At 42.4% G+C, this 25765-nt stretch overlaps 1 protein-coding gene across 1 annotated transcript; it reads right to left on the bottom strand.

Annotated features, from left to right (window-relative positions):
* Window positions 1–3589: 3589 nt before the first annotated feature.
* LOC115083252 (multidrug resistance protein 1-like) lies at window positions 3590–25359 on the bottom strand. Its single transcript, XM_029587061.1, is given in 7 exon segments — window positions 3590–4760; window positions 11452–11598; window positions 16010–16132; window positions 16134–16217; window positions 22635–22832; window positions 24646–24802; window positions 25334–25359. Coding segments are annotated over 7 exon segments (933 nt in total). The 3' UTR covers window positions 3590–4562.
* Window positions 25360–25765: the final 406 nt, after the last annotated feature.

Genomic DNA, 25765 nt, shown 5'->3' with positions numbered 1-25765 from the left:
GCACACATATGTGCACGTACAGCTATTTTATACCATGCATGCATATACACGCTTATGTTATAAAATGGCTGCATCTTTCAGCGTGAGCCAGCATATGTGTTTTTCCTCCTGTGTGCCCGCACATTGGTATCAAGGTTACCATTCTTGTGTTTATTGATTATGTCCCGGTTTTACAGAATTTTGTGTACAATTTGAGAACCCCTGACTTCAGTATTCGTATTTAGGGCTTTATCCTATATTTTTAAATTTTACAGTATTTTTGTGCCCTAGTCTAAAATCATATAAGCAGGAGTCTATTATACATCTACATATCCAATGTACCCAACTATATATACCTACATGGAAGCTATACAGCGTCTAATAAAACTGTGTTTGCAGCTTTAATGTTATAGTGATACAGGGTTTTCAGTTTAAGTTATACCAACTCAGAGGTCCATAGTCAGCCACTATTTGGCTGAACATAAACATATCTGGATAAAAATATCAAGCTTACTTATCTGCAAAATTCAGCAACGTAGCCACATCACTGAGTATACCCATGTAACGGATAGCTGGATAAGTTTATCCAGCTAACTTTAGACCTGCTCCTCTAATTTATCTGGCTAACTTAGCCAAATAAGACTGAATATTACCACTTACCTGGCTACCTTGGAATGCCCTCATCCCGCCCACCACGTAGCCAGATAATTTAGCTAGATACATAGTTATCTGTCTAAATAGTGGCAGCTGAATGAGGCCAAATATTCAAACAGCGCCACTTAGCCAGATTAGTTTAGGAAACTGCAACTTACCCGCTGCAGGGAGGGGAGAAAAACCTCCAACCAAAGCATTCTCAAAATCATATATATACTGGTGCAGAATTAGTTTGGGAAATAATGGTTGAAACTTTGTTACAATTAGCATTAAATATCCTAGACAGCTGTGCCACAGACAAAGTCATTCTACGATACAAAGGGACTAATGGGGGAGAGGATGAGAGGGTGATGTGAAATTGCCTCGGAACTGCCTGACCCATTGCAATCAAGCAGAGTCCTGATAACTTCATTTGGCTAAGCTATAGGGCATCACTCATCAGCCCACCTTGGTAACCTAATACGGATGATCGGCCTGATGCCACACTGACAGTGGAACAGAGCCCCTGGCTGACCAGTGACGTCAAATTCTGGCAACTCAACTCCAACACCTCCTGCCCCTCTAGGGGCAAATATTTCCTAAGCTTGGGTGCACCAGCTTCAAAGTGCTGCGATAATAGAACAGTGCATGAGCAATAAAGAAACAATTGCAATAATATGAGAAAGCCTAATATAAACTTTATAACTAGACATTTAATTCTATCTGGTAATTCAACGAGAAGCCTTCTGAATAGATGTTTGACTCTAATCATCAGTGGGTGAAGCGATCAATATAGGAGGGGTGGGTGGGAAACTGCAGTGTCTGTGATATGAGAAGCAGGAAGGAAAAGAATGAATCCCAGGGCTGCCCCTGCCTTTAAACCCCCACACCCACTGGTTCAGCTCTCTGCCATGTTTAGAAATTCAAAATGGCCCAATGGGCCACTACACCCCCCCCCTCCCTCCCCAGCCCAACACACATTGTTTCTTCCCCCCCGCCTGAAGTGCCCCCAAAAGGAGGGGGGGAGGGAGCGCACGACCACTCTGCCTGGACCTGAAATCATCAAGCCGCGTAGCCATCCCAATGTCATCAGGTAGTGTGATCACTCCAATGGCATTATCGGGCCACACAGCCTAAGCAGGACATTGCTGTGTCTCAGACCCACCTCAATTCCGATCCAGTTGTTGATCTCATCCCTGGTAATGGCTTTCCCCAACATTGGGTAAGCGGACGCCAGATTACTTGCAGCACCCATACACTGGCACGGCGCCACCCATAAATCTGGTCCTATCCAGCTAAGTGGTGCTGAATATGAGGACCTCAATAAATAAATAAATCACAGTAAACTGTGACAAAAAGGTGAAGCACATGAGTGTGTTTAGCATCCTTCAAATTAATTAGTGACTGCAATCTCATCCATGCTATTTGCAAAATATATTTTTATTTAAATATTTAAATGTTAAATATAAAAACACTTGTTTTTGATAAAATATAATGAGCAATTACATTATAAATGGCACAAGATTTTAAACCTTATATTTCAGCTATAACATGATATTTATAAGCCCTCTTTTAGAAGCAGTAGGCACCTGTCTCAGAGTTGGAACACTTAAGAAAACTGCAATCTCTTTCAGTACCTATGGTTGCTGATCTTGTAACAGTCTTAATTGAGTATAAATCTGGGGCGATATAGAAAAAAAGACATTCATTTTATATGGTCAGAATGCTATAGATCCCAGACTTCCATAGATCTCATACCTTTCTTTGATGCAAGGTGCTTTAGGTGTTATGATCTGAGGATAGCTTATTACAGTCTGAACAAATCTGAAAATTGAACTTTAAAGCAGATTTCCAGGTGATAAAAATAAGTTTCTAAAATTGAGATGTTTTGGTTTCTTACATGAAGCTATTCTATGACTTGTCTGCTTGGTTTACTGGTGAAATATTCCTCTTTCGTGAGTTAGGTTAGTGCTAAGTAGCAATGTACTGAGATATAGGATGACACTTTCAGAAGCTGACCCAAGGACAATGATTTTGGGAAGGACAATTCTCAAAGCTTAATATTGAGGGAAACACATGATTAGCTGTGCAAAGAACTGCCCTTCTGCACCCCTTCCAGACCTGCAAGCTACACCAAGGGACTGAAATTTTCCCTCTTGCTGTTTGATGAGCTCAGCGCTGTGCTTCATAGTCTTTTCACTCATTTCTAACACTGGTGGGAGGCTGTGGAACTCCATTTCCTACCTTCAGCCCCTCAGACCTTGCTAGGAAGGAGAATATACATATAAAAAAAGCTTAAGGGACAAAATCCTGGGGGAGAAGGCACTGGAACATAAACTTAGGATAAAACAGAGAAAGAGAATAAATACAGAAAAATGTGCCCACCTTTCCTGGACAATACTAGTATTTACAATAGAAAGAGGAAAACAGGCAAATGCATTTTAGATACCTCTGATGGTGAAACAGTTATTGAGACCCACTTAGTCTGAGCCCTAACCACAGGAGTAACAAGAGAAACACCTGAAAAAATGAATTAATTATTGGGCATGCAGCAGCCTTTTCTCTCAATGTGGTGGAAGTGATTATGATGGGTTCTTCAGCACCCTGGACTTTTCCATTATGAGGAGAATTTTAAAACTGCCTGGGTCCATGGAAAGTCTACAGGTTTTTTGGTTTTTTTTTTTTTAACACATGTAAGGCAGACTGGCAGTGTGCTATTTCTCCTTCAGAGGACTCAATGCAGAGGAATTTAAACTTTAAATTAACTGGATTTTGGAATCTTTCCTTTGGAGGCAAGGAAGTTTTATTCCACCCTTCCTGTCTCTTGCTTGATTTTTCTCCTTTTTGGGTTCAGAGGCTATTTTTGTTCCTCTGGGAGTTGATGGCCCTTGGTGCCCATTGGCTGGGATCATCTCTTCTAGATGAGCTCCTCCACACCTCCAGGGTCTTTCAGGAAGAAAACACCACTCTCCATTGGGAGAGTGGTGTTTTCTTCCTGAAAGACCCTGGAGGTGTGGAGGAGCTCATCTAGAAGAGATGATCCCAGCCAATGGAACAAAGGGAAGGAGACTGAAGGTAACAAGAACTTTGCTGCTGCTAACTCAGCTAGAATACACATGAGAGCGAAGTGCCTAAGGAGTCAAAGGATTTCAGAAGAGTTAGGAAATGTATTTAAGCTGGAATTAAGTTCTGATAATAAATTCTTGCCACCTACAGTGGGAAGAGCTGGGATATAAATTGGGAATCCAAAAGAAGATTACTTCAATCTAAGTAACTGGAGTAACTGGGAAAAGAAGGAATTGAAGTGTGTGAGAGAGAAAGAGAGAGAGAGAGAGAGAGAGAGAGAGAAAGAGAGAGAGAGAGAGAGAGCTTCCAAGCGAGAGAAGCTTTGCTAAAGTAGTGAGGTCACAAGTTTATTATCCTTCTTGCTGTCTTATTATTGACTATGACTGGAATCCAAATTGAAGCTGTAAATACTATTCAGTCATCTAATCCACTATCAATAAAAGAAGTTGGAAACCACCCTGATTCTCAGTGTGTTTTTTAGATGAAAGACTGTGATAATTATCAGTGCGGTGGAAAGAGGAGGTATAGAGAGGACAGAGGAAGGTTTGTATTGCAAGACATGGGTATAAGAACTATTGTTTGTTCCCCACATAGAAACCTGGAACTCAGCGTGTTAATGCTATCCCAGAAGATTCAGAGAGAGAAAAGAGGAGCTATGTGCAGAGAGGGTCCATCTTTTCCATTCTTTCTATGTGCCTCTGGGTGCCAGCAACAGGATCCGTCCCACCCAGGAAGATGCTGTCAGTCACAGCTCTCCCCATGTTATAATGCACTATAGCAGTTCAATTCTGCCCACATTAATATATCTTCAATTCTATGAACATCGTTTCCTTAAAGTAAAAAATAAAGGGAGTACACAATCTATCTAAAAGCCAACATAATGGCTAATGAGAAACTTGAGTATTTACAAGAGCATAATATGCTCCTTGCTTAGCAAGAAGTTGGCTATGAGTCCCTTGTTCCACCACTTTTCCATTCTGAATCACTGCTATGATGTCAGCATTCTGTACTGTTGACAAGCGATGTGCAATAACAATGCAGGTTCGACCTTTTCTGGCATTATCCAAAGCTTGCTGGACTATCTGCAATGGGAAAAAATAAGAGAACAAGGTTATTCCTCTAAAATTATTTTGACATAGTAAGTATCAAAGTCACAATCCTTCCACAGTATTTTTGCACCTTCCTGCCATTCAGGGAGATGCATCCAGCTGCAGTAGGACTCTAACGCACATTATATCACATATGTCACGTAATATTGCCACGATAGATCACTATTGCGGTGATATTTCATGATTTACATGATATTTTGCATCTCCCCGCCCATGTTCCCTCCACTATTACAATGACCTTCTTTACATGTGATTTGCATGCATGAATAATTCAAATGCATGCAAAGATGGTCATGCATATGCAATCCTATGCAACTATTTTATCGTGGACAGCTGTGATAAAATACCTACACGTTTATAAAAACAGTAAACGTGAGCCAGGCCTCCTGCCTCACATTTAAAGAGCCAGCTAAAAAATTTTTTAAAGTTGCATGATCAAACTGGGACTAGACTCAACCCAGGGCCACCAGTTGATGTAACCCAAACACCCCCAAACTGTAAAAACAAAACAAAACCAAAAAACCCAAACAAACATGTAAGAGTGCAGCACACCCAATCCCCTCCCCCTCAGACCAAAATGGCAATGGCCCCTCACCCTATCCCGAAGCTTATAACATCAAAATAGGGTCTCAATCCCTTCCAATCCCCATTCCCACCCTCAAGTCAAATATAGTGTCCTAGCCCCACCTACCTATTTCCCCTGGAAACCAGAAAATAAAAACGTTAGGTGCAGGCCCCACCCAACCCCCCATCCCCCCTCCCACACTCTCCCAAATGGATCCTGCATCAGGGCCGGGTGCAAAATGGCAGAGGCTTGACCTTGTCACAGTCATGTGACTGGGCTAAGGTCCTGGGACTGGGGAGCTGGTGTGTGTGGGGGGTCCTGCCTAATCTTTATTTTCTGGCTTCTGGGGAAGAGATGGGGTGGATATAGAAAGGTGGGACCGGAACCTTATTGTTCACTTGGGGGGTGGTATCAGAAGGGGAAGAGACCCTATTTTTCATTTTAAGCTTTGGGGGTAAGGGGATCATGGACATGATAGGCCTTTAAAACCCGCTCCTGCTCACGCCAAGCCTATTTTGCATAGGCCCGGCGACGTGCACAAGCTCCGAGATGCGCGCATGTCCCAGGTCTTGAAAAAAGGGGCGGGGAGTGGGTGGGGCGGACTGGGGGCAGGACCGGGGCCTCTGGCACAGCGACCATGCCAGGGGATCGCGCGCTAGCACTCGGCCGGCATAGGCAGGCGTAAATAAAAAAATAAAGGTGGGAGAGGGATTTAGGTAGGGCTGGGGGGCGGAAGGAAAGTTCCTTCCGAGGCCGCTCTGATTTCGGAGCAGCCTCGGAGGGAACGGGGAAAGCCATCGGGGCTCCCCTAGGACTCGGCCCGCGCAAGGTGCACAAGTTTGCATCCCCTTGAACGTGCCGACCCCAGATTTTATAAGATGCGTGCGGCTGCGCACGCATCTTATAAAATCGGGTATACATTTGTGCATGGACCGAGTAGCTGCACAAATGTACCCCGCGCACGAAGATTTAAAAATCCGGCCCGATGTTTTTTTTTTGGGGGGAGGGTAAGGGAAGCTGTCACCTTGTACCTACATGTTTTACATTTTGGGAGTGTCAAGGCAGCCCCAGGTTGAGAGAGGGGTCAACAATGATCCCTACTCTACCTCCTCATTTGCCATGACATTTTGGGGAGTCAGAGACCCTTTAAGGCAACAGCGGTCCCATGAGGTTAGGGACGCCATCACGTTAAAGGGCTATGCGCTGCATTCTTTAGTCCCACAGTGTTTACCAAGGAGACAAAAAAGTGTGCCATGCAGCTGCAATAATTTTTAGGGGGGGGAAGTGCCCCACTATTGTGGTAACCCCCCCCCCCCCGCGATAGTAGGACTCCTCCTGCAATAAAACATCGATGCTTAGTGAATCTAGGCCATTCTTTGTTATGTAAACATTTTTTTCTTGTCAATTTATTTCTTGCTAAACCACAGCAAGAAAAGCACATTGTAAGCTTAAAAAAAAAAATAGTATTCTTATTGCTACTGAGCAGTAAGTTCAGTGCAGTTACAATAGTGAGGCCAGTTTTCAAAGAACTTTGCACGTTAGGCCAAATTAGGAGCCTTTCTGAAGAGTAGTTAGGAATTTATTTTAGCTGAAAATTCACATAAATTTAGGGACCTAACATTTAGGAATGCTATATATTTTACTAGATTTAGGGTCCTAAATTAGGAGCTTAGTTTTTAAAATCAATGCTAAGCCCCTAACTTTGGCTCCCTGCCCTGTAGCCACCCATTATTTAAGGCCCTAAATTTTGGAGCCTAATGAAACCATGAGGCTGAATTTAGGCACTTAGGCCTAGTAAATGTTTAAAAGGGCCAATTTAGAAGCCTAACTCCAAAAGTTAGGATCCTAAATCCTTTGAAAATTAGCCCCCTTGTGTCACTAGGACCCTAATTTTAGGGTCCTAAAAAGTGGGCATCTATAGGAGTACATTTCAGGCTGGGAAAAAGTAAAAAAAAAAAAAAAAAAGGCACTTTGCACTCAGTGCTGGGCTCATCAGAAGATATGAAATACCATGCTGGGTCAGAGCAAGATCCATCGAATCCAGCATTCTGTCTCCAACAATGACAGGTCTAACAAGACCCTTCTGCAATTCCTCAAAATCCACTGCTGTGTTAACAAGGTTGAATAATTTTGTGACATCTGCAAATCTGATTAATTCACTCATTATCTTTTCCTGATAACTTATGAATATGTTTTAAAGCATAGGTCCCAATTCCGATCCCTGTAGTTCTCCATTTGGGAAAGTGACCATTTATTCCTGTCCTGTCTTTCCTATGTTTTTACCAGTTACCAGACCACAATAGGACATTGCCTCCTCTCCCACGACTTTTTAATTTCTTGAGGAGTCTTTCATGAGGGACTTCATCAATTGCTTTCTGAAAATCTAAAAATATATAGGGACCTTCATTTTCAATTTTCATTTTATTTTTCCAGGGAATTTTAATGTTATAAAATAATCTGTGAAAAAAATGACTTTTCTACTGATATTTTTTGTTATAACAGAAGGCATGATGTGGAGCGGGGGTGAACTGCACGGAGCAACAGTTGTTACCCTTAACTGAAGGCATGAGAGGTAATCTGCATGGAGTTGCAGTTACTACTCTGAAAGAAAAAAAATCTTGCTGGGCAGACTGGATGGACCACTTGGGTCTTTTTCTGCTGTAATTTACTATGAAAAGAAAGGTCTTGTAAATACCCTGTATCAACCAATTCACCTTTATCTACATGTTTATTTACACTATAAAAATGTAATGTTTTAGCAAAAGGAAGTCTTGCCTTTACAAATCTATTTTGACTTTTCCCCATTAAGCCATGTCTATTCATATGACCAATAATTTTGTTTTTACAGATAGTGCTTTTACTATTTTGCATGGCACCGATGTTAGCCTCACTGATCTATAGTTTCTCAGATCACTCTGGAGCTCTGTTTAAAAATTGTCATTCTATTGGCTGACTTGGATGTAGTGGCTGTCATGAACACAGTGTGCAGAAAAATATGGCTGGGATATATTTATACCGGGTTACAATCTATTCAGGAAGAACTGTATAAGAAGAAAGGAACGAGTGGCAATATGTATAAAATATAATACTAAAGGAAAATAATTGTTACGAGGTAAGAAAGTGGCACTTTGGATTAAAATGGAAAGAGGGAAAGGAAGATCTATTTATATTGGTGGAATATGCAGACCTCCATCGCAAACAGAAGAAATGCATAGAGATTTAATGGAGGATATTCACAAAGGGGCAGATTTTTAATGTTACATGCGCGGGGTACATTTGTGTGCACTACCCGGCATGCACAAATGTACACCCGATTTTATAACATGTGCGCGCTGCGTGCGCCGCCGAGCCTATGCAAAATAGACTCGGCACGCGCAGGGATAGGTTTTAAAGAATTACGCACGTAATCCTTTGAAAATCTACTCCAAAATTTCTATGAGAGAGGAGATTCTATTGAGAGCCAATTTCAATCTGCCAGATCTTGATAGGGACATCCAAGCTACAGTGTCTTCTAGAAGCAGAGAGATGCTAGATTCTCTGCAGGGAGACCTGTAGCATCAACTGCTAATGGAACCCACACAGGAAGGGAAAATACTAGACTTACTTGGTCAAAATTCAATGTGTAACATCAGCAATAACAGTGACCCAGATTGTTTATTAATTTCATCCCAGGAGGGTTTTTTTTGTCAATTCTATTAGTTGAGCAAGCAAACAGTCATTCATCAAATTGCATATTACATTATCATCATAACGGATGTGATAAACACATCGTGAGATATGTGTGCAAATTTTAAAAATGTAGTCAAAAGGGAGGAGTTTATGAAAATGAGGTATGCTTAACTGTGGAAATAACTACACTTTTTTCCTGGTGTTATGCTGTGCATTATTTCAGAATTGGGATTTGCAATAAATATAGCAGCTAGGTAGAGAGTGCATCAAGCTAGGTCGAGAGTACATTGTACAAATCTCATCTTTGTGTACCTTTCATCCCTCCAAATCACATCAAATCTTCACTCATGTTTACTGTGCTGTTCATACTTCTGACTATGCATGTAAAACTGCCCCCACCAAAACTTCACCTTGAGTTACTAGTTACCCCTCTTACAGTGGTATAAATAGGTTACTTATATGAAAGCCTTATAAAGAATGTTTCTCACTCTCTCTCTCACTCTCTAGCCAGCAGCAGCCCAAAAGCAATAAAAGCCAGCCTAGGCACTTCTCAGCTCACAATATGAAAATATCACACGTGCAATAAATTTAACACACATTACAGTATCTGGAAAATTACTCTAAAGCACCCCCCACACCCTTTTTTTTTTTTTTTTTAAATCACGGGTGCTATTCTCGCGAAGTTTATAGCAAAATGATGAATCTAGGTCTAAGTTTGGGTGTAACCAGAATCAGAATGTCTTGGTAGGGGTTCTATGCCTTTGGAATTCCCCAACAAAAGAACTCAGACTACAGGCTAATCCATCATTCTGCTGTGCTTTAAAAACATGGCTATTTCACCAAGCCTTCAATGTTATATTACTTATGCTGGAACTATGTAACATTTATTATTTAGATGTGTTTGTTAGATATCATATATTAGCATATACATATCGGGGTTGGTTTTCAAAGGGTTACACGCGTAACCCTAGAAAACCTACCGCAAACCTCCCCTGCGCGCGCTGAGCCTATTTTGCATAGGCTCGGCGGTGCACACAAGCCCCGGGATGCGCGTAAGTCCCGGGGCTTTCCTGGGGTGCATGTCGGGGGCGTGTCACGGTGGTGCGTCATCTGGGGGCGTTCCGGCGGCATGGCCGTGGGCGTGGGTCCAGCCCGGGGGTGTTCCGGGGGCGTGGCCACAGCCTCTGGACCAGGCCCCAGACCGGAACCTGGTGCGCAAGCAGCCGGCCTGCGCATGCAAGTTACGCCTGCCTCGAGCCCGAGTGCAGGAGATCGCTCCTGGACCCCCGCTGGACTACCAGGGACTTTTGGCAAGTCTTGGGGGACCCTCCTGACCCCCACAAGACTTGCCAAAAATTCAGCGGGGGTCCGGGAGAGACCTCCTGCACTCGGGCCGTCTGTTGCCAGTATTCAAAATGGCACCAATAACCTTTGCCCTTCCTATGTCACAGGGGCTACCGGTGCCATTGGTCAGCCCCTGTCATGGTAGGAGCACAGGATGGCGCCGATGCCCATGTGACAGGGGCTGACCAATGGCACCGGTAGCCCCTGTGACATATGAGGTCAAAGGCTATTGGCGCCATTTTGAAACCGGCAGCCGAGGGTTTGAGTGCAGGGGATGGCTCCCGGACCCCCCGCTGGACCACCAGGGAGTTTTGGTAAGTCTTGGGGGGGGATCAGGAGGGTGGGGGGTTTGTTTAAATTGTCTCCTTTAGGCAGCCGAATAAGTCGGCGAAGATTTGTTGTATTCGTGGGGAATCGCAATACGTTTCGCTTCCCCACGAATACAACGAATATGGCCCTATACGTTGCGGATTCCCAATTTGTAGGGAATGAATGCACATCCCTATTATTATATCACTTTTTGTTTACATTTGCTACCAGGCACTGGCCATCACCCCACAAATACCACCTTGCAACCTTGGCAACACAAACAAATAACTAAGGAGAGAGACAATGGGAATGCAGATCCATACCTCTAGTTAAAAAGTGTCAATTGGGGAACAGTTTAACTTAATCGGTAACATTTTCAGTTAATGCACACTAACATCCAGTTAGCGCACACTAAGTCACGTTAGTGAGCACTAGCACAAAATACAAATTTTTATGAAATTTTATCATTTTTTCTTTCATTTCGTGGCATTCCTGAAATAAGATGAAATAGACAATTTAGTTGCTATTGTCTATTTTGTTTAAAATGAATGTATATCTAATATTTAATAAAATGAAATGAAAAGTAGAATTAGTGTAACTGTCTTTTTCCTTATGTTGTGGCTAAAAATGCTTAAGTGTTGTGTGAAAAATCATGTTAAAGCAAATTAACATCCTTTAGAAAATCCATCTTTTTTGAATACACTACATAGCTCAGTAGGCTAGGCATAGTATACTATTTTCAGGGCTTGTTTCAATAGAAAATGAAAGATTACTAACCTTTTCACTTTCTGTGTCAAGAGCTGATGTGGCTTCATCCAGAAGTAGGACTTTTGGTTTTCGAACCAGAGCTCGTGCAATTGCAATTCTTTGTTTCTGACCTCCTGAAAGTTGTGCTCCTTTGTCACCCACTCGTGTATTGTATGTCTACAATACGAAAAAATTCAGGGTGAAGTGAAATATAAAGAGCCAAACTAAACATTGCATATTGTTTCAATAGGGCACCTACAGTAACTGCAAAGTTATGCGTCCAGTTTTAAAGCCGCCCTCAACAAACCAGATTTCAAACACAATGTATCTTATTAGTGAACTTGAAAACCAGGTTGTCATGTGACAAATGTGTGGGCACATGCAAAATGGGAGTGCAAAGATAGGTATGTTAGTGATAATGCCATTTATACTCCTTAAAGGTGACCAAGTCTTTGAAATATTATCGCTAGTTACATCTTAAATTGATCTTTCTTCAAATATTAAATCATTCCATAAAACATAAATCCAATGAACAGTGACAAAGACATGGCATATCTGATCCTCACTGCACTCATGTCTCTCCTCTTAGCTTTTCTTCATTGCCTTCCAACTAAGCAGTGCGTCTTTTGGAAATTCTGCACCATGAAGTATAAGGCAAGAATTGACTTGACTCTGAATTACCTATCCTCTCTAATATTAGGGATGTGAATCGTTTTAGGACGATTAAAATTATCGTCCGATAATTTTAATATCGTCTTAAACCGTTATGGAACACAATACAATACAGATTCTAACGATTTATCGTTATAAATCGTTAGAATCGTGAGCCGGCACATTAAAACCCCCTAAAACCCACCCCCGACCCTTTAAATTAAATCCCCCACCCTCCCGAACCCCCCCCCAAATAACTTAAATAACCTGCGGGTCCAGCGGCGGTCCGGAACGGCAGCGGTCCGGAACGGGCTCCTGCTTCTGCATCTTGTCGTCTTCAGCCGGCGCCATTTTCCAAAATGGCGCCGAAAAATGGCGGCGGCCATAGACGAAAAAGATTGGACGGCAGGAGGTCCTTCCGGACCCCCGCTGGACTTTTGGCAAGTCTCGTGGGGGTCAGGAGGCCCCCCACAAGCTGGCCAAAAGTTCCTGGAGGTCCAGCGGGGGTCAGGGAGCGATTTCCCGCCGCGAATCGTTTTCGTACGGAAAATGGCGCCGGCAGGAGATCGACTGCAGGAGGGTCGTTCAGCGAGGCGCCGGAACCCTCGCTGAACGACCTCCTGCAGTCGATCTCCTGCCGGCGCCATTTTCCGTACGAAAACGATTCGCGGCGGGAAATCGCTCCCTGACCCCCGCTGGACCTCCAGGAACTTTTGGCCAGCTTGTGGGGGGCCTCCTGACCCCCACGAGACTTGCCAAAAGTCCAGCGGGGGTCCGGAAGGACCTCCTGCCGTCCAATCTTTTTCGTCTATGGCCGCCGCCATTTTCGGCGCCATTTTGGAAAATGGCGCCGGCTGAAGACGACAAGATGCAGGAGCAGGAGCCCGTTCCGGACCGCTGCCGTTCCGGACCGCCGCTGGACCCGCAGGTTATTTAAGTTATTTGGGGGGGGGTTCGGGAGGGTGGGGGATTTAATTTAAAGGGTCGGGGGTGGGTTTTAGGGGGTTTTAGTGTGCCGGTTTTTCGATTTTTCGATTTTTAACGATTTTTAACGATTTTTCACGATATTTTACCCCCCCAAACGGCAACAATACGATTCCCTCCCCCTCCCAGCCGAAATCGATCGTTAAGACGATCGAGGACACGATTCACATCCCTATCTAATATCTGTTTATTCTCCTGTTGTCTGTCCCAAATCCAAAAATGTTCCCATTTTTGTTTTTTATTTCCAGTGTTCTCTCTCTCTCTCTTGGCCCTTTCCATGTGACCAAACTACAATCAGATATTCAAAATGTCCCTTTTTCTCCATGGTTGAAAACTTACCTCTACAATGTTTTTACAAATTACTGATCTGTTGCTCAATATTTTATTTTTCCTATCATTTACACTAGTTTGTGTATCACTGGAATAACCTTGTAATTGTATTTATTGTAAGGAATACTGGCAAAGGGTGCCATAGAAATACAAAGCAATACTTCACAATCCACTTGTTTGAGTTAGTTGATGACCTAATTGACCTAAATGGCAGCAAGAACTAAGGAGTGAAACTATATTATATGGGTTGTCAACTCATGCCATATTCAGATTATGTGATAGTATTTTATATTGTTTAATTTATGCTACATTGAATATCTGATGTTTTTAGGGGGTTATTGTCAGTAGCCTGTGTTGCTGATAAGTATATAGGTACTTTTATATGCATGGACCTTGTAGCTAATTTTTAAAGGGAAATTACTCAGTTGGCTTTCCATTGAAAATTGCCTACAAGGAAAGTTCCCACTTTCATTTGCACCTACTGTCTTTGCAGGTGGTGGAATTGGGCAAAACAAGATGCATAGATTTGAAAATCCAATTCTACATGTGTTTCTTACTGTCTCACACCTAGACACACCTTTAAATCCAACTAAAATACACTCTTAAAGGTGAATTTTAAGAGGGATTCATGCATGAATACCGTGTATATTATAAAGGGTTCACATACGCATCTATATGTGTGTGAGCGAGCAAAATAGTGCACGTAAAAAAGGGGCAGTCTAATGGTGGGGCCAACATTTACCTGTCTAAGTTTCTATTTTAGAACCTGCCAAAGCAACATGCACAAATCTGTTACTTGTGTATATTTACAGATGCTAAATATCTGGTGTAAGTGAGAATAAAAAAGTGTTTATTTCCAAACACTGACTGGGTGAGGGGGTGTGGGAGAAGTTCACGCTAAGTTTTATTCTCATTGATGCCAGATAATTAGCAGGTGTAAATATGCACAGGTACCAAACCTAGGGCTAGATACAAACTATTACATCTAAAAGGAAGAGGGGCGTGTTTTATGATAATAGCCTATTTATCACAATGTGAGCTATCTTAGTGCTTCGCATAGATATTAATGCAGAGAGAGAAAGAGAGAGCCTAGCTTTAAGGCCCTTATAGTAGTTAACTCTTTATATCTCTATAGGAGGCCCACCTAGTAACTGGAGGTGAGGTATAGGTAGTAGTGTAGGAGTTAGACTCTCTACCTGGGTAACATCAAGCTAGGTTGAGAGAACATTATACAAATCTCATCTATGTATGAGTTTCCTCTCTCTGAAGGACATTAAATCTTCACAAGAGTGTACTGTTCTGTTTGTATGTCTCACTCTGCATGTCAAAGTGGCCCCTTACCCCTACACTACTACCTAAACCTCACCTCGAGTTACTAGGTGGGCCTCCTATAGTAGCATAATTAGCAGCTTACTATGGTGCCACCCCCGGAGTCTTAGTCTCTCTCTCTCTCTCTCTCTCTCCCCACATCTCAGGGCCCTCTTCCACTCCTTCCCCAGCTTAAAAATGTCCAAAATGCAATTTGTGAAAAAAAATTGCAATTTGCGTTATGGGCATATCACACAGCTTAACGCCAATGAAAAAGATGTAGTTATTTTTGGTGTTAAAACTGTGCGATATGGCTGTGCAAAAATGCCTTAACACATGAGAAAAGGCCATAACACGAGTTGGAAAATAACCCCCTTAGGCATATCACTTTGGCAAGTTCTGAAATAGCAACTTATACATGTAAATGTTGGCCCTACCTGTGAATGCCCCTGGACCGCGCCTTTATTAGAGACAATTTTTCTTGCTCATGCCTGGGTTTATAAAAAAGCATATACACGAGCACATCTATTTTACACTCAGAAGTGCTATTTTACTAGGGATGTGAATCTGGCTTCGGACGATTGAAAATATCGTACGATATTTTCAAAATAGTCAGAAATCGGGGGCTCCCCCAAAACGATAGGAAAACCCCACGATATTGTTTGTGGGGGTTCTCTTATCGTTTTGGGGGAGGGCAGGAAAAACGGCACACAAAAATAACCCCTAAACCCATCACAACCCTTTAAAACTTTTTTTAAAGATGGCACCGGCCATCCAGTGCTCCCTCCATGTGACAGGGGCTGGCCAATGGCACAGGTACCTTGTCACATGGTAAGGGCAAAGGCCATCGGCGCCATTTTGATTAGTGGCAGTAGACGGCCCGAGAGCGGGAGATCACTCCCGGGATCCCCACTGGACCACAAGGTACCTGTAAAATGTTTTTTTTTTTTGGGGGGGGGAAGCTAAGGGATTAGTTTTAAAGGGTCGGGGTGGGTTTTTTGTTTATTGGCTCGGGTGCAGCCGATAAACAAAACCGCGATCGGGCCGGATGAAAAAAAAAAACACAATGTGAATCGGAACCGGAATCCGAACCGATTCTGGTTCCGATTCACATCTCTATATTTTACATCTGCAACTTTTTGAAAATTCACCTTTAACTAGATGAGCTGCATAGTGGCTGAATATGGACCTCTTTATGTCTAAGTGAATTACTTTGTCCAACAAACAGTATGTACCTTTTTCTATACATATTTTGCAATGGACAATACAGTCATTCAGCATTGAGGTTGTTTATACATATACTTAATGCGCTTACATCAGGTAGGTTCTCTATGAAGGTATGGATATTTGCTGCTCTAGCTGCTTCTTCAACCTCTTCTTGGGTTACAACTCTGTTATTGTCTCCATACTGAATATTTTCAGTAATGCTGCAGTCAAAACAGAATGGGCTCTTGTGACACAATCCCTAACTGAGATCTGAACCACTGCAAATGCAAAGATTTGGTATTCACTCCATCCGCCATCTAAAAAAAAAAAAATGAAGAAAATTTACTTTGAAAGAATTTCATTTCGTAGGGTTGGGAAAAGAGAATTTTGTTTTGCTTACTGGATCATAAGAAATAAATATGCAATTTTCTTCCAAACATAGTGGACTGGGGATCTGTTTGTTAATGATGTTTTTCGAAAAAATAGAAGAAATCATTAAGCAGATGGGGTTAGATTGTAAAAGTCGGTCATGTAACTTTCATGAGGTTGATATTCAAAGACACAGGTCATTGTAGGATGCTACTGTGATGTGGGATGAAGATGAAACCAAAATTAAAGTACAGGAGGAGTGAGAAGGTAAGGGTTGGGGTGGGGAGAAGGGATAAATGCATTTGGAAAAATAGACAGGACCCAGGAGTGGGGATGGGGGAAGAGGAGAGACCAGCTCATATATATATATTTTTTTATTATTGAGATGGCAGGAGCCTTGGGGAAAGAGGCAGACCTTTGCAAGTGGACCTTTGGAGCTTGGGTGGGAAGGAGGATGGAGTCAGGTTAGAGCCTGTAGACCTGCAATCTTTTTTTTTTTCTCAGCACTTCACCATATAACCAGTTATATTCTTTTGACTATAGCTGGCTAAACCTAATGTTATCTAGCTATGGTTAGCTAGATAACTTTAAATCGAGGATATTCAGTGGAATGTTTATCTCACTCAATATCGAGGTTATTCAGAGGGACGTTTATCCCATTGAATATCGAGGATTTTCAGAATGACGTTTATCCCATTGAATATCGAGAATATTCAGAGGCATGTTTATCCCACTGAATATCACTGATAACCTATCTGGCTAAAGTTAGCCAGGTGAGTTTTCTGTTTTCCTCATTTTTTAATATTGTCCTCTACACACATAAATTACACTTAGGTGTACTATTGAAAATGTATCCCAAAAAGCATAATCTGACTTTTAAAAATATAAGGATAAAGCTTGTGTTAAAATAGTGTGTACACCGATAAAAAATTAATATGCATGGTAAAAACACTATCTGTGATGCAATAAATTTTAGCATGTGTATGGTAAAACATTTCCCCAATACTGTGCCCATTCTCTTAGTGTACACATTAATCTGAAAATGCCATCGCTATACAGTGTGTGAGTTCTATATAACATTGACGTTAGTATATGCATCGTAAACTATGCATGCTGAGTTCTATCTCCATGCTGGCTCTGGTTCCTCACTTCAAAACTAGATTAAAACAAGACCTGTATATAGAGTTGATTCTTAAATCTGTGGAAAGAAATTGGAGACATCGTGAACCCCAGCAAAGCAGGTAAAAGGAAAACAGAGTTCCAAGAGAAAGCCAACCATGATTCTACCACCCATCTGTCTTGAAAGAATTGAATAAGAGGTTGTAGTTGGTGAAGAAAGGAAACATGGAAGGGGAATTTGAATATCCAGACACAGGACCCCATCATCAGACTACTTTCCCCATCTACAAGTACCTTGAACAAACAGTTGAATGGCTGAATGGCTTAGTCTGCCAGGTCCTCAAAGCTAAAATAAACACATTCTGTGCTTAAACCAAACCAATATGTAGGCTCAAAGATGATTCTGAGGCACAGAATGTTGCTGACTTCAACTCTGGCACAATCACTATAGGGCACTGCTAGATCCCCTCAATAATATACAATCCAACACATTTTAGGGAATCCCAAAAAATGTAACCATGAATTTTCAGTATATCTCACAATTCAAGAATCTTCATATACTTTATTATACATCTCACATGAACATGTTATTAAATTACATTTTCTAACAATTAAATACTTGTTTAACATTGTAATACACACATTTCTGATGATAACACCATATTCAACAATGCATATATATCAATCACTATATTGGTTGATATATATGCATCAGAAATATGTGTGTATTACAATGTTAAACATGTATTTAATTGTTATAAAATGTAATTTAATAACATGTTCATGTGAGATGTATAATAAAGTATACAAAGATTCTTGAATTGTGATATATACTGAAAATTCATGGTTACATTTTTTGGGATTCCCTTAAATGTGTTGGATTGACTTCAACTCTGAACATCTCTAGTCCTTTTTGGCAGCAACTTACTGCCAATGACAGCAAATACCTTTGGTTCTTTGTTAACCAATTGTTTGGAAATTCTTTTCTTGGATAAATCAATGCGGATATGTTTTGAAGTGCTTTGGTGTATCTCCTCTGTTACCTTCTCTTCTCTTGTTGTCACTAGAGATGTGAATCGTGTCCTCGATCGTCTTAACGATCAATTTCTGCTGGGAGGGGGAGGGAATCGTATCGTCGCCATTTGGGTGTTTAGAGTATCGTGAAAATCGTTAAAATCATGAACCGGCACACTAAAACCCCCTAAAACCCACCCCGACCCTTTAAATTAAATCCCCCCCTCCCGAACCCCCCCCAAATGCCTTAAATTACCTGGGGGTCCAGCGGCGGTCCGTAGCTAAATCGGGGGAAGGGGGAGGGCAGGAAAACCGGCACATTAAAACACCCTAAAACCCACCCCCGATCCTTTAAATTAAATCCCCCACCCTCCCGAACCCCCCCCCAATGCCTTAAATTACCTGGGGGTCCAGCGGCGGTCCGGAACGGTCTCCTGCAATTGAATCGTGTTGTCTTCAGCCGGCGCCATTCTGCGCCGCCATTTTGCAAAATGGCGGCGCAAAATGGCGGCGGCCATAGACCAACACGATTCAACTGCAGGAGGTCGTTCCGGACCCCCGCTGGACTTTTGGCAAGTCTTGTGGGGGTCAGGAGGCCCCCCCAAGCTGGCCAAAAGTCCCTGGGGGTCCAGCGGGGGTCCTGGAGCGATTTCCTGCCGTGAATCGTTTTCCGTACGGAAAATGGCGCCGGCAGGAGATAGACTGCAGGAGGTCATTCAGCGGGGGTTCCGGACCCCGGCTGAATGACCTCCTGCAGTCGATCTCCTGCCGGAGCCATTTTCCGTACGGAAAACGATTCACGGCAGGAAATCGCTCCCGGACCCCCGCTGGACCCCCAGGGACTTTGGCCAGCTTGGGGGGGCCTCCTGACCCCCACAAGACTTGGCAAAAGTCCAGCGGGGGTCCGGAACGACCTCCTGCAGTTGAATCGTGTTGGTCTATGGCCGCCGCCATTTTGCAAAATGGCGGCGCAGAATGGCGCTGGCTGAAGACAACACGATTCAATTGCAGGAGACCGTTCCGGACCGCCGCTGGACCCCCAGGTAATTTAAGGCATTTGGGGGGGGTTCGGGGGTGGGTTTTAGTGTGCCGGTTTTCCTGCCCTCCCCCTTCCCCCGATTTACGATTTTTTGACGATAAATCGGGGGAATTGGTATTGTATCGTGGCCCTAACGATTTTTGACGATTTAAAATATATCGGATGATATTTTAAATAGTCAAAAAACGATTCACATCCCTAGTTGTCACTCTCTCCCTCTCCTATCCTCTACTCCATAATTCCTCCTATTGCAGCAGCCATATCTTCCCTGTCATCTGCAGAGCATCCCAACCCTGCCATATTCATCTTGTTGACTAAAAAAAGAAGTTTGCAAACCCTGACTTTCGGAGGTATCTGCATCCAACCAATCTATGAGCACCATATAGTGTTGAGGCCAGCACTAGTCTTGGATCTAGAAATTTTCTGTAGACAAAATATGAATTTGGATGGAGGGTTATATGATTGAGGTCCCCTAGATGGTGCCAGCCTTCCTATAGGTAGGATAACAAGACAACACTCTCTGGAAAGTGTCAAAGCTATCAGAAGAGAGCTCTGTAGTCAAACACAATGAATTGTTGATCTGAAAGAAACTCACAATGCCTACATTTCTGCTCTGGGTTAAGACTCAGAACACCTACAATTGTCTTTGAACTGACTACTCATGTCTATAATAGCAATGATCCTCAGAATCATGCCATTCAGTATAATTATAAGAATTTTAGGAACAATTAAATTCTTGTGTCGCCTTCACTGTGGATTGATGTATAACCATCATATTCCGCTACAATAATGTGGTAATGCCCTTTCAAAAGTGTATATATGCTATAATGCTAACTCATAGTCTGAGATAAATGTTAAATTTTGGGTTTGAGTGAGCACATGCTAAATAGTGAATGAAGGACAGCATATAATGATATTTTCTATGCTCAATAAAGCTTCATTTGCATGTAACATTCCTTCATTTACATGTGCACACATGCTAATTTTAGTGCATGCACACTAACATTTTCAGTCCCATCTAGTATACACATAAAACTTGCATAGAGCCCATAGTATCAATTTTGTAGCAAGACCAACACTCTTTGCCTTGTATTTTTTACATTGTTGATGTTTCACCCTATATAAAAAAAAAAAGTGTCTACAGAATAGGCTTTCAACATTTATTTTATTAAAGTAAACAAAAAATTGGTAAATCTTAGTTTAAATTATTTTATAAATCTAGATATGATTTTGTTTTTAATTTGTTTTAAAATAAGTAAACAATGTTTAAGATGATGCATATTTTGGGGTTCCTAAAGCAGCTGTATGGAGTTCTCAAGGGGTAAAAACATATGGAAGTATGAAATGTGGGGGCAAATAGTAAAAGAGTAATAACTAAGTTGAATAGGGATGTGAATCGTGTCCTCGATCGTCTTAACGATCGATTTCGGCTGGGAGGGGGAGGGAATCGTATTGTTGCCGTTTGGGGGGGTAAAATATCGTGAAAATCGTTAAAAAATCGAAAAATCGAAAAACCGGCACATTAAAACCCCCTAAAACCCACCCCCGACCCTTTAAATTAAATCCCCCACCCCCAAATAACTTAAATAACCTGCGGGTCCAGCAGCGGTCCGGAACGGCAGCGGTCCGGAACGGGCTCCTGCTCCTGCATCTTGTCGTCTTCGGCCGGCGCCATTTTCCAAAATGGCGCCGAAAAATGGCGGCGGCCATAGACGAAAAAGATTGGACGGCAGGAGGTCCTTCCGGACCCCCGCTGGACTTTTGGCAAGTCTCGTGGGGGTCAGGAGGCCCCCCACAAGCTGGCCAAAAGTTCCTGGAGGTCCAGCGGGGGTCAGGGAGCGATTTCCCGCCGCGAATCGTTTTCGTACGGAAAATGGCGCCGGCAGGAGATCGACTGCAGGAGGTCGTTCAGCGAGGGTTCCGGCGCCTCGCTGAACGACCTCCTGCAGTCGATCTCCTGCCGGCGCCATTTTCCGTACGAAAACGATTTGCGGCGGGAAATCGCTCCCTGACCCCCGCTGGACCTCCAGGAACTTTTGGCCAGCTTGTGGGGGGCCTCCTGACCCCCACGAGACTTGCCAAAAGTCCAGCGGGGGTCCGGAAGGACCTCCTGCCGTCCAATCTTTTTCGTCTATGGCCGCCGCCATTTTTCGGCGCCATTTTGGAAAATGGCGCCGGCCGAAGACGACAAGATGCAGGAGCAGGAGCCCGTTCCGGACCGCTGCCGTTCCGGACCGCCGCTGGACCCGCAGGTTATTTAAGTTATTTGGGGGGGGTTCGGGAGGGTGGGGGATTTAATTTAAAGGGTCGGGGGTGGGTTTTAGGGGGTTTTAGTGTGCCGGCTCACGATTCTAACGATTTATAACGATAAATCGTTAGAATCTGTATTGTATTGTGTTCCATAACGGTTTAAGACGATATTAAAATTATCGGACGATAATTTTAATCGTCCTAAAACGATTCACATCCCTAAAGTTGAATGCATTGCAGTATAAACCTGAAGGGGAGAAGGATGAGAAGCATTGGAAATAGGGAACCACAGCTGGCAAACTGAGGTGAAGGTATGTGCAGAAACATAGGACTGCAGGAGGAAGGGGGGCTTAGAAGTAACAAGGTGATGGTGGAAGATTACCAGTTAGGAGAAAGGGGTAGAAAAGTAGAGGACTTTGTGGGGTGCAAGAAGGACGGGTTGTGTAGACAATCATCAGTAGATGTATAAGGAAATAAAATGGATGCGAAAAGGGAAAAAAGAATGGTAGCTGGAAGAGTGAAGGAATGATGGGGTTTGGGTAAGCAGCAGTGATTGAATGAACAGGTGATTGAAATGAAGAACCAGCCTCTCTCTCTCTCTCTCTTAACTATTGCTTTCTTAGGTTTCTCTTGCGAGCATGGATAAGCAGTAGTAATGGGAAAGAGGGTTGGAGGAGTATCACAAGGGTATGGAAGAGCAAGCATGGATCTTCAGGAGGACAGTTGGGGGACAGGATGAAGCAGCATGGCACAGATCCCCCTCCTACATTCCCATCTGTTTTCTCTGGCGTGTTTTCCTCTGGAAGTAAAGAGCACAGTCAGTGCTGCGACTTAGTGTAAGGAAGAAGATCACATACAACTCATAAGGGTTCGGGCTTTGCTTTCAGGATCCAAAAAAAAAATGAACAGCTTCCTACAATCGTCACAATATTTGCAGTCTTACCACTTCTCCTTCTGCAGGGTCATAGAATCTCTCCAGCAACTGAATTGAGGTGCTCTTCCCACATCCACTGCTTCCAACCAGTGCAAGCGTCTGCCCTTTGGCAACGCTGATGTTGAGACCCTGTAAAACCTGAACTTCTGGTCTCGTTGGATACACAAACTTGATGTTTCTGAATTCAATATTTCCAGCAAAATTACTCTGAAAATAGTACAAAGTACAAGTGCATTATAAAATCAAACTGAAACCCAAGTTATAAAATAAAAGATGGATTAAAAGGTTGCAATCTTGGATCTAAGTCTCAAGCTTTATGTATCGTCTTGATATTTTCCATGGAGCAGGATCTGAGCACCACAATCTAAAATTTGATTAAAATGATCTGAAAGTTCTAGGATTAAATAGGCTTCTAATCTTAATAAAGAATGAGCTATTTATGGCATTATTTTCCAAAGCACTCTAATTAATATTTTGGATCATGGTCCTCCAAACGCTGCCTTACAAGAAATAACCCAATAATGGCTGAAGCTTGAGATTATGATCCAAATCATGATCTTTATACCCATAGCTTGAAGAAGTGCAGCTATCAGACAACAAACTGCATTTTTAAGTTCATCATTTATGATGTGACCTGGCTGGATATAATCAAGCCATATAACATTTTTTATAGTACATATCTAGGCAATGGCAAAAGGCTGGCAGGTGCCATTTTGAAAAATGGTCACCACTAGACCCACAGCCTAGACGTGCTCCAGCTCACATTGGACCAGCAGGGTGTAATTTGTAATTTATTTGGGAATCCAGAGGATGAGCTAGAGTAGGGTGTGAGTCGGGCCTACAGAGGCCTTAACATTTACTGAAAGGGGAGGAAATGGTCGGTGGGGACAGGGCCTATGCAGGAACATTAACAATAGGCAGGAACATTAACAATAATATATTTTCTCTCTTTCACTATGCCCACATCTAGGGGTGGTGATGGGTAGGACAGGGGGTCTACGGAGACCCCTGAGGTTTTTGCTACTTTGAAGGGATGGCAATGCCTCAGGGCTGAGCTGTCCTTTTAAGCCTTGGCAGCCCCATGGTGCCAGGACCTCCATATCACAAATTTTTGGGGCCGTTTAAATGCCACAGTATTTTTCCTAATGGTATTTTATCATGGGGAAAAATACCCGAGTAGCCACAAAGTGGGAGGGGCAATTACTGCAGCTTTGGTACTCCTGTGCATTTTTCAGGAAAAATGATGTGGCTGAGAGAATGAGCCCCAAAATATCTATGTGTATTTATTTTAATTTAATAAGGGTGGACAATTCTTGTCCTCAAGAGCGCAAACAGGCCAGGTTTTCAAGATATCCACATTAATATGCATAAAAGAGATTTGTATACAATGGTGATAGTGCTTGCAGCACTATCTCAAGCATATTCTGAAAACCTGGCCAGTTGTGGCTCTTGAGGACAGGATTGGACTCTCCTGTATTAATTAATCATGTGCACTAAAAACAATTATGTTAATAGCCTGCAAGAAAAATGTCATTAACAATGGGAATTAGATGCATTTAAGACAAAATTGTACCCAAAAATACTGCATAAACTATGTTAAAATTTTCAGTGACCATGCAAACGGAGTCAAAAAATGTTGAGTTTGGTTTATTCATTCATTTTATCCTTTTTTTACTGTTACATTTTGTTTGGTTTCTATTCACTAGTTTTGCATGCAAATGCTGTTTGGTGGGCATAAAATCGAATATAATTAACATAAAGGGGTAGATTTTAAAACATACGCGCGTGCATCCATGTGCTTGAGCTACCTGGCGCACATGGATTCACGCGCAAGAGGGGGTAACAAGATTGGGCCTCCCCCAGTTCCTTCCCCTACCTATCCTCCCTCCCTCTTCCCCTCTCTTCCCTGACCCCTTAAAATGTTCTTTCAACAAATTAGCAATCTCTGTACTCCATATGGTCACATTTGCATGCAAACATCTTTTTAATTGTATCGAAAAGTACTGGTTCTTTTCCTTACCAGCTTTTCCCCTTCTTCATTATAGCTGTCAATTTGTGGCTTCCTATTTAGAAGCTTAAAAATTTGTTGAGCTGAAACTTTTGCTTTACCAAAGTCAGGTGCAAAAGAAGTGGATTGCCCGACACTCATGGCAGCAAAGATAATGGCAGAAAATACTCTAGAAAAGGAAATATATTGGGTTAAATAGTTAGGAGATCACAATTAACACAAATATTTTCTTCACTACAGGTGGCCTTATCAAAATTAAACACTAGGACTTGATAAGTCCTAAAATTACAATTCAACTTTTCCACAAATGACTTTGACATACATTTTATGTGAGCTTTAAAATTAAATAAACATACATCTTGAAACTCAAGAACATTTTAACTCAGTCATTACTAGGAAAGTTAAATGAGTACTCTACTGTATTAGGTATTGCTGAAGATTTGATTATGATATGGCAAGGCAAGAACCAACTATTAGTCACGCCTTTAAATATTTCTTCACATTAAACATTAGGAGGTCAATGTTGAAAAGAAAATGGCTTAAGTTAGCCGGCTAAAACTTACAATGGGAAACAAGGGATGCAGCACAAGGTATGCTGCTGAATATCCCCATATTTGGCGCTGCATAGCTGGATAAGTTAGTTCTATCTGGCCAAATTAAACCTGCTCTATGGCAGGTCTAACATATCCGGCTAACTTACCTGGATGAGTCCAAATATTGGCACATATCCGGTTACGTTAGCTGGATAAGTAGAACTCTCCCAATTCACCCATTCCCCACCCATGAGTTATCCAGCTTAACTACTTAGCCGGATAAATGATTTATCCAACTTATCTGGCTAAGTAGCTTTTGAATATCAGGCTCTAGAAGTCCTTATTCAAAGACCAACTGAGTGAGTAAGCTACCTGGGTAACTGCATCCAGTTAAATTTAACAAGCTATTCAGTAGGGATGTGAATCGTTTTCCATATCGTCTTAACGATAGAAATCGTGTGGCAGGGCAAGAAAATCGTCTTAGGCACGATTTTTTAGTTAAAAAATCGTTAAAAAATCGTTTTTTTTCCGATTAGTGCGCACTACTCGAGTTAGTGCGCACTAACTGGGAGTTAGTGCGCACTAACTGGGAGTTAGTG

This window comes from Rhinatrema bivittatum, chromosome 2 (genome assembly GCF_901001135.1).
Source record: "Rhinatrema bivittatum chromosome 2, aRhiBiv1.1, whole genome shotgun sequence".
NCBI classification, from domain to species: Eukaryota; Metazoa; Chordata; class Amphibia; order Gymnophiona; family Rhinatrematidae; genus Rhinatrema; species Rhinatrema bivittatum.
The sequence above is the reverse complement of the archived record's forward strand: the minus strand, read 5'-3'. Positions and strand labels throughout refer to the sequence as shown.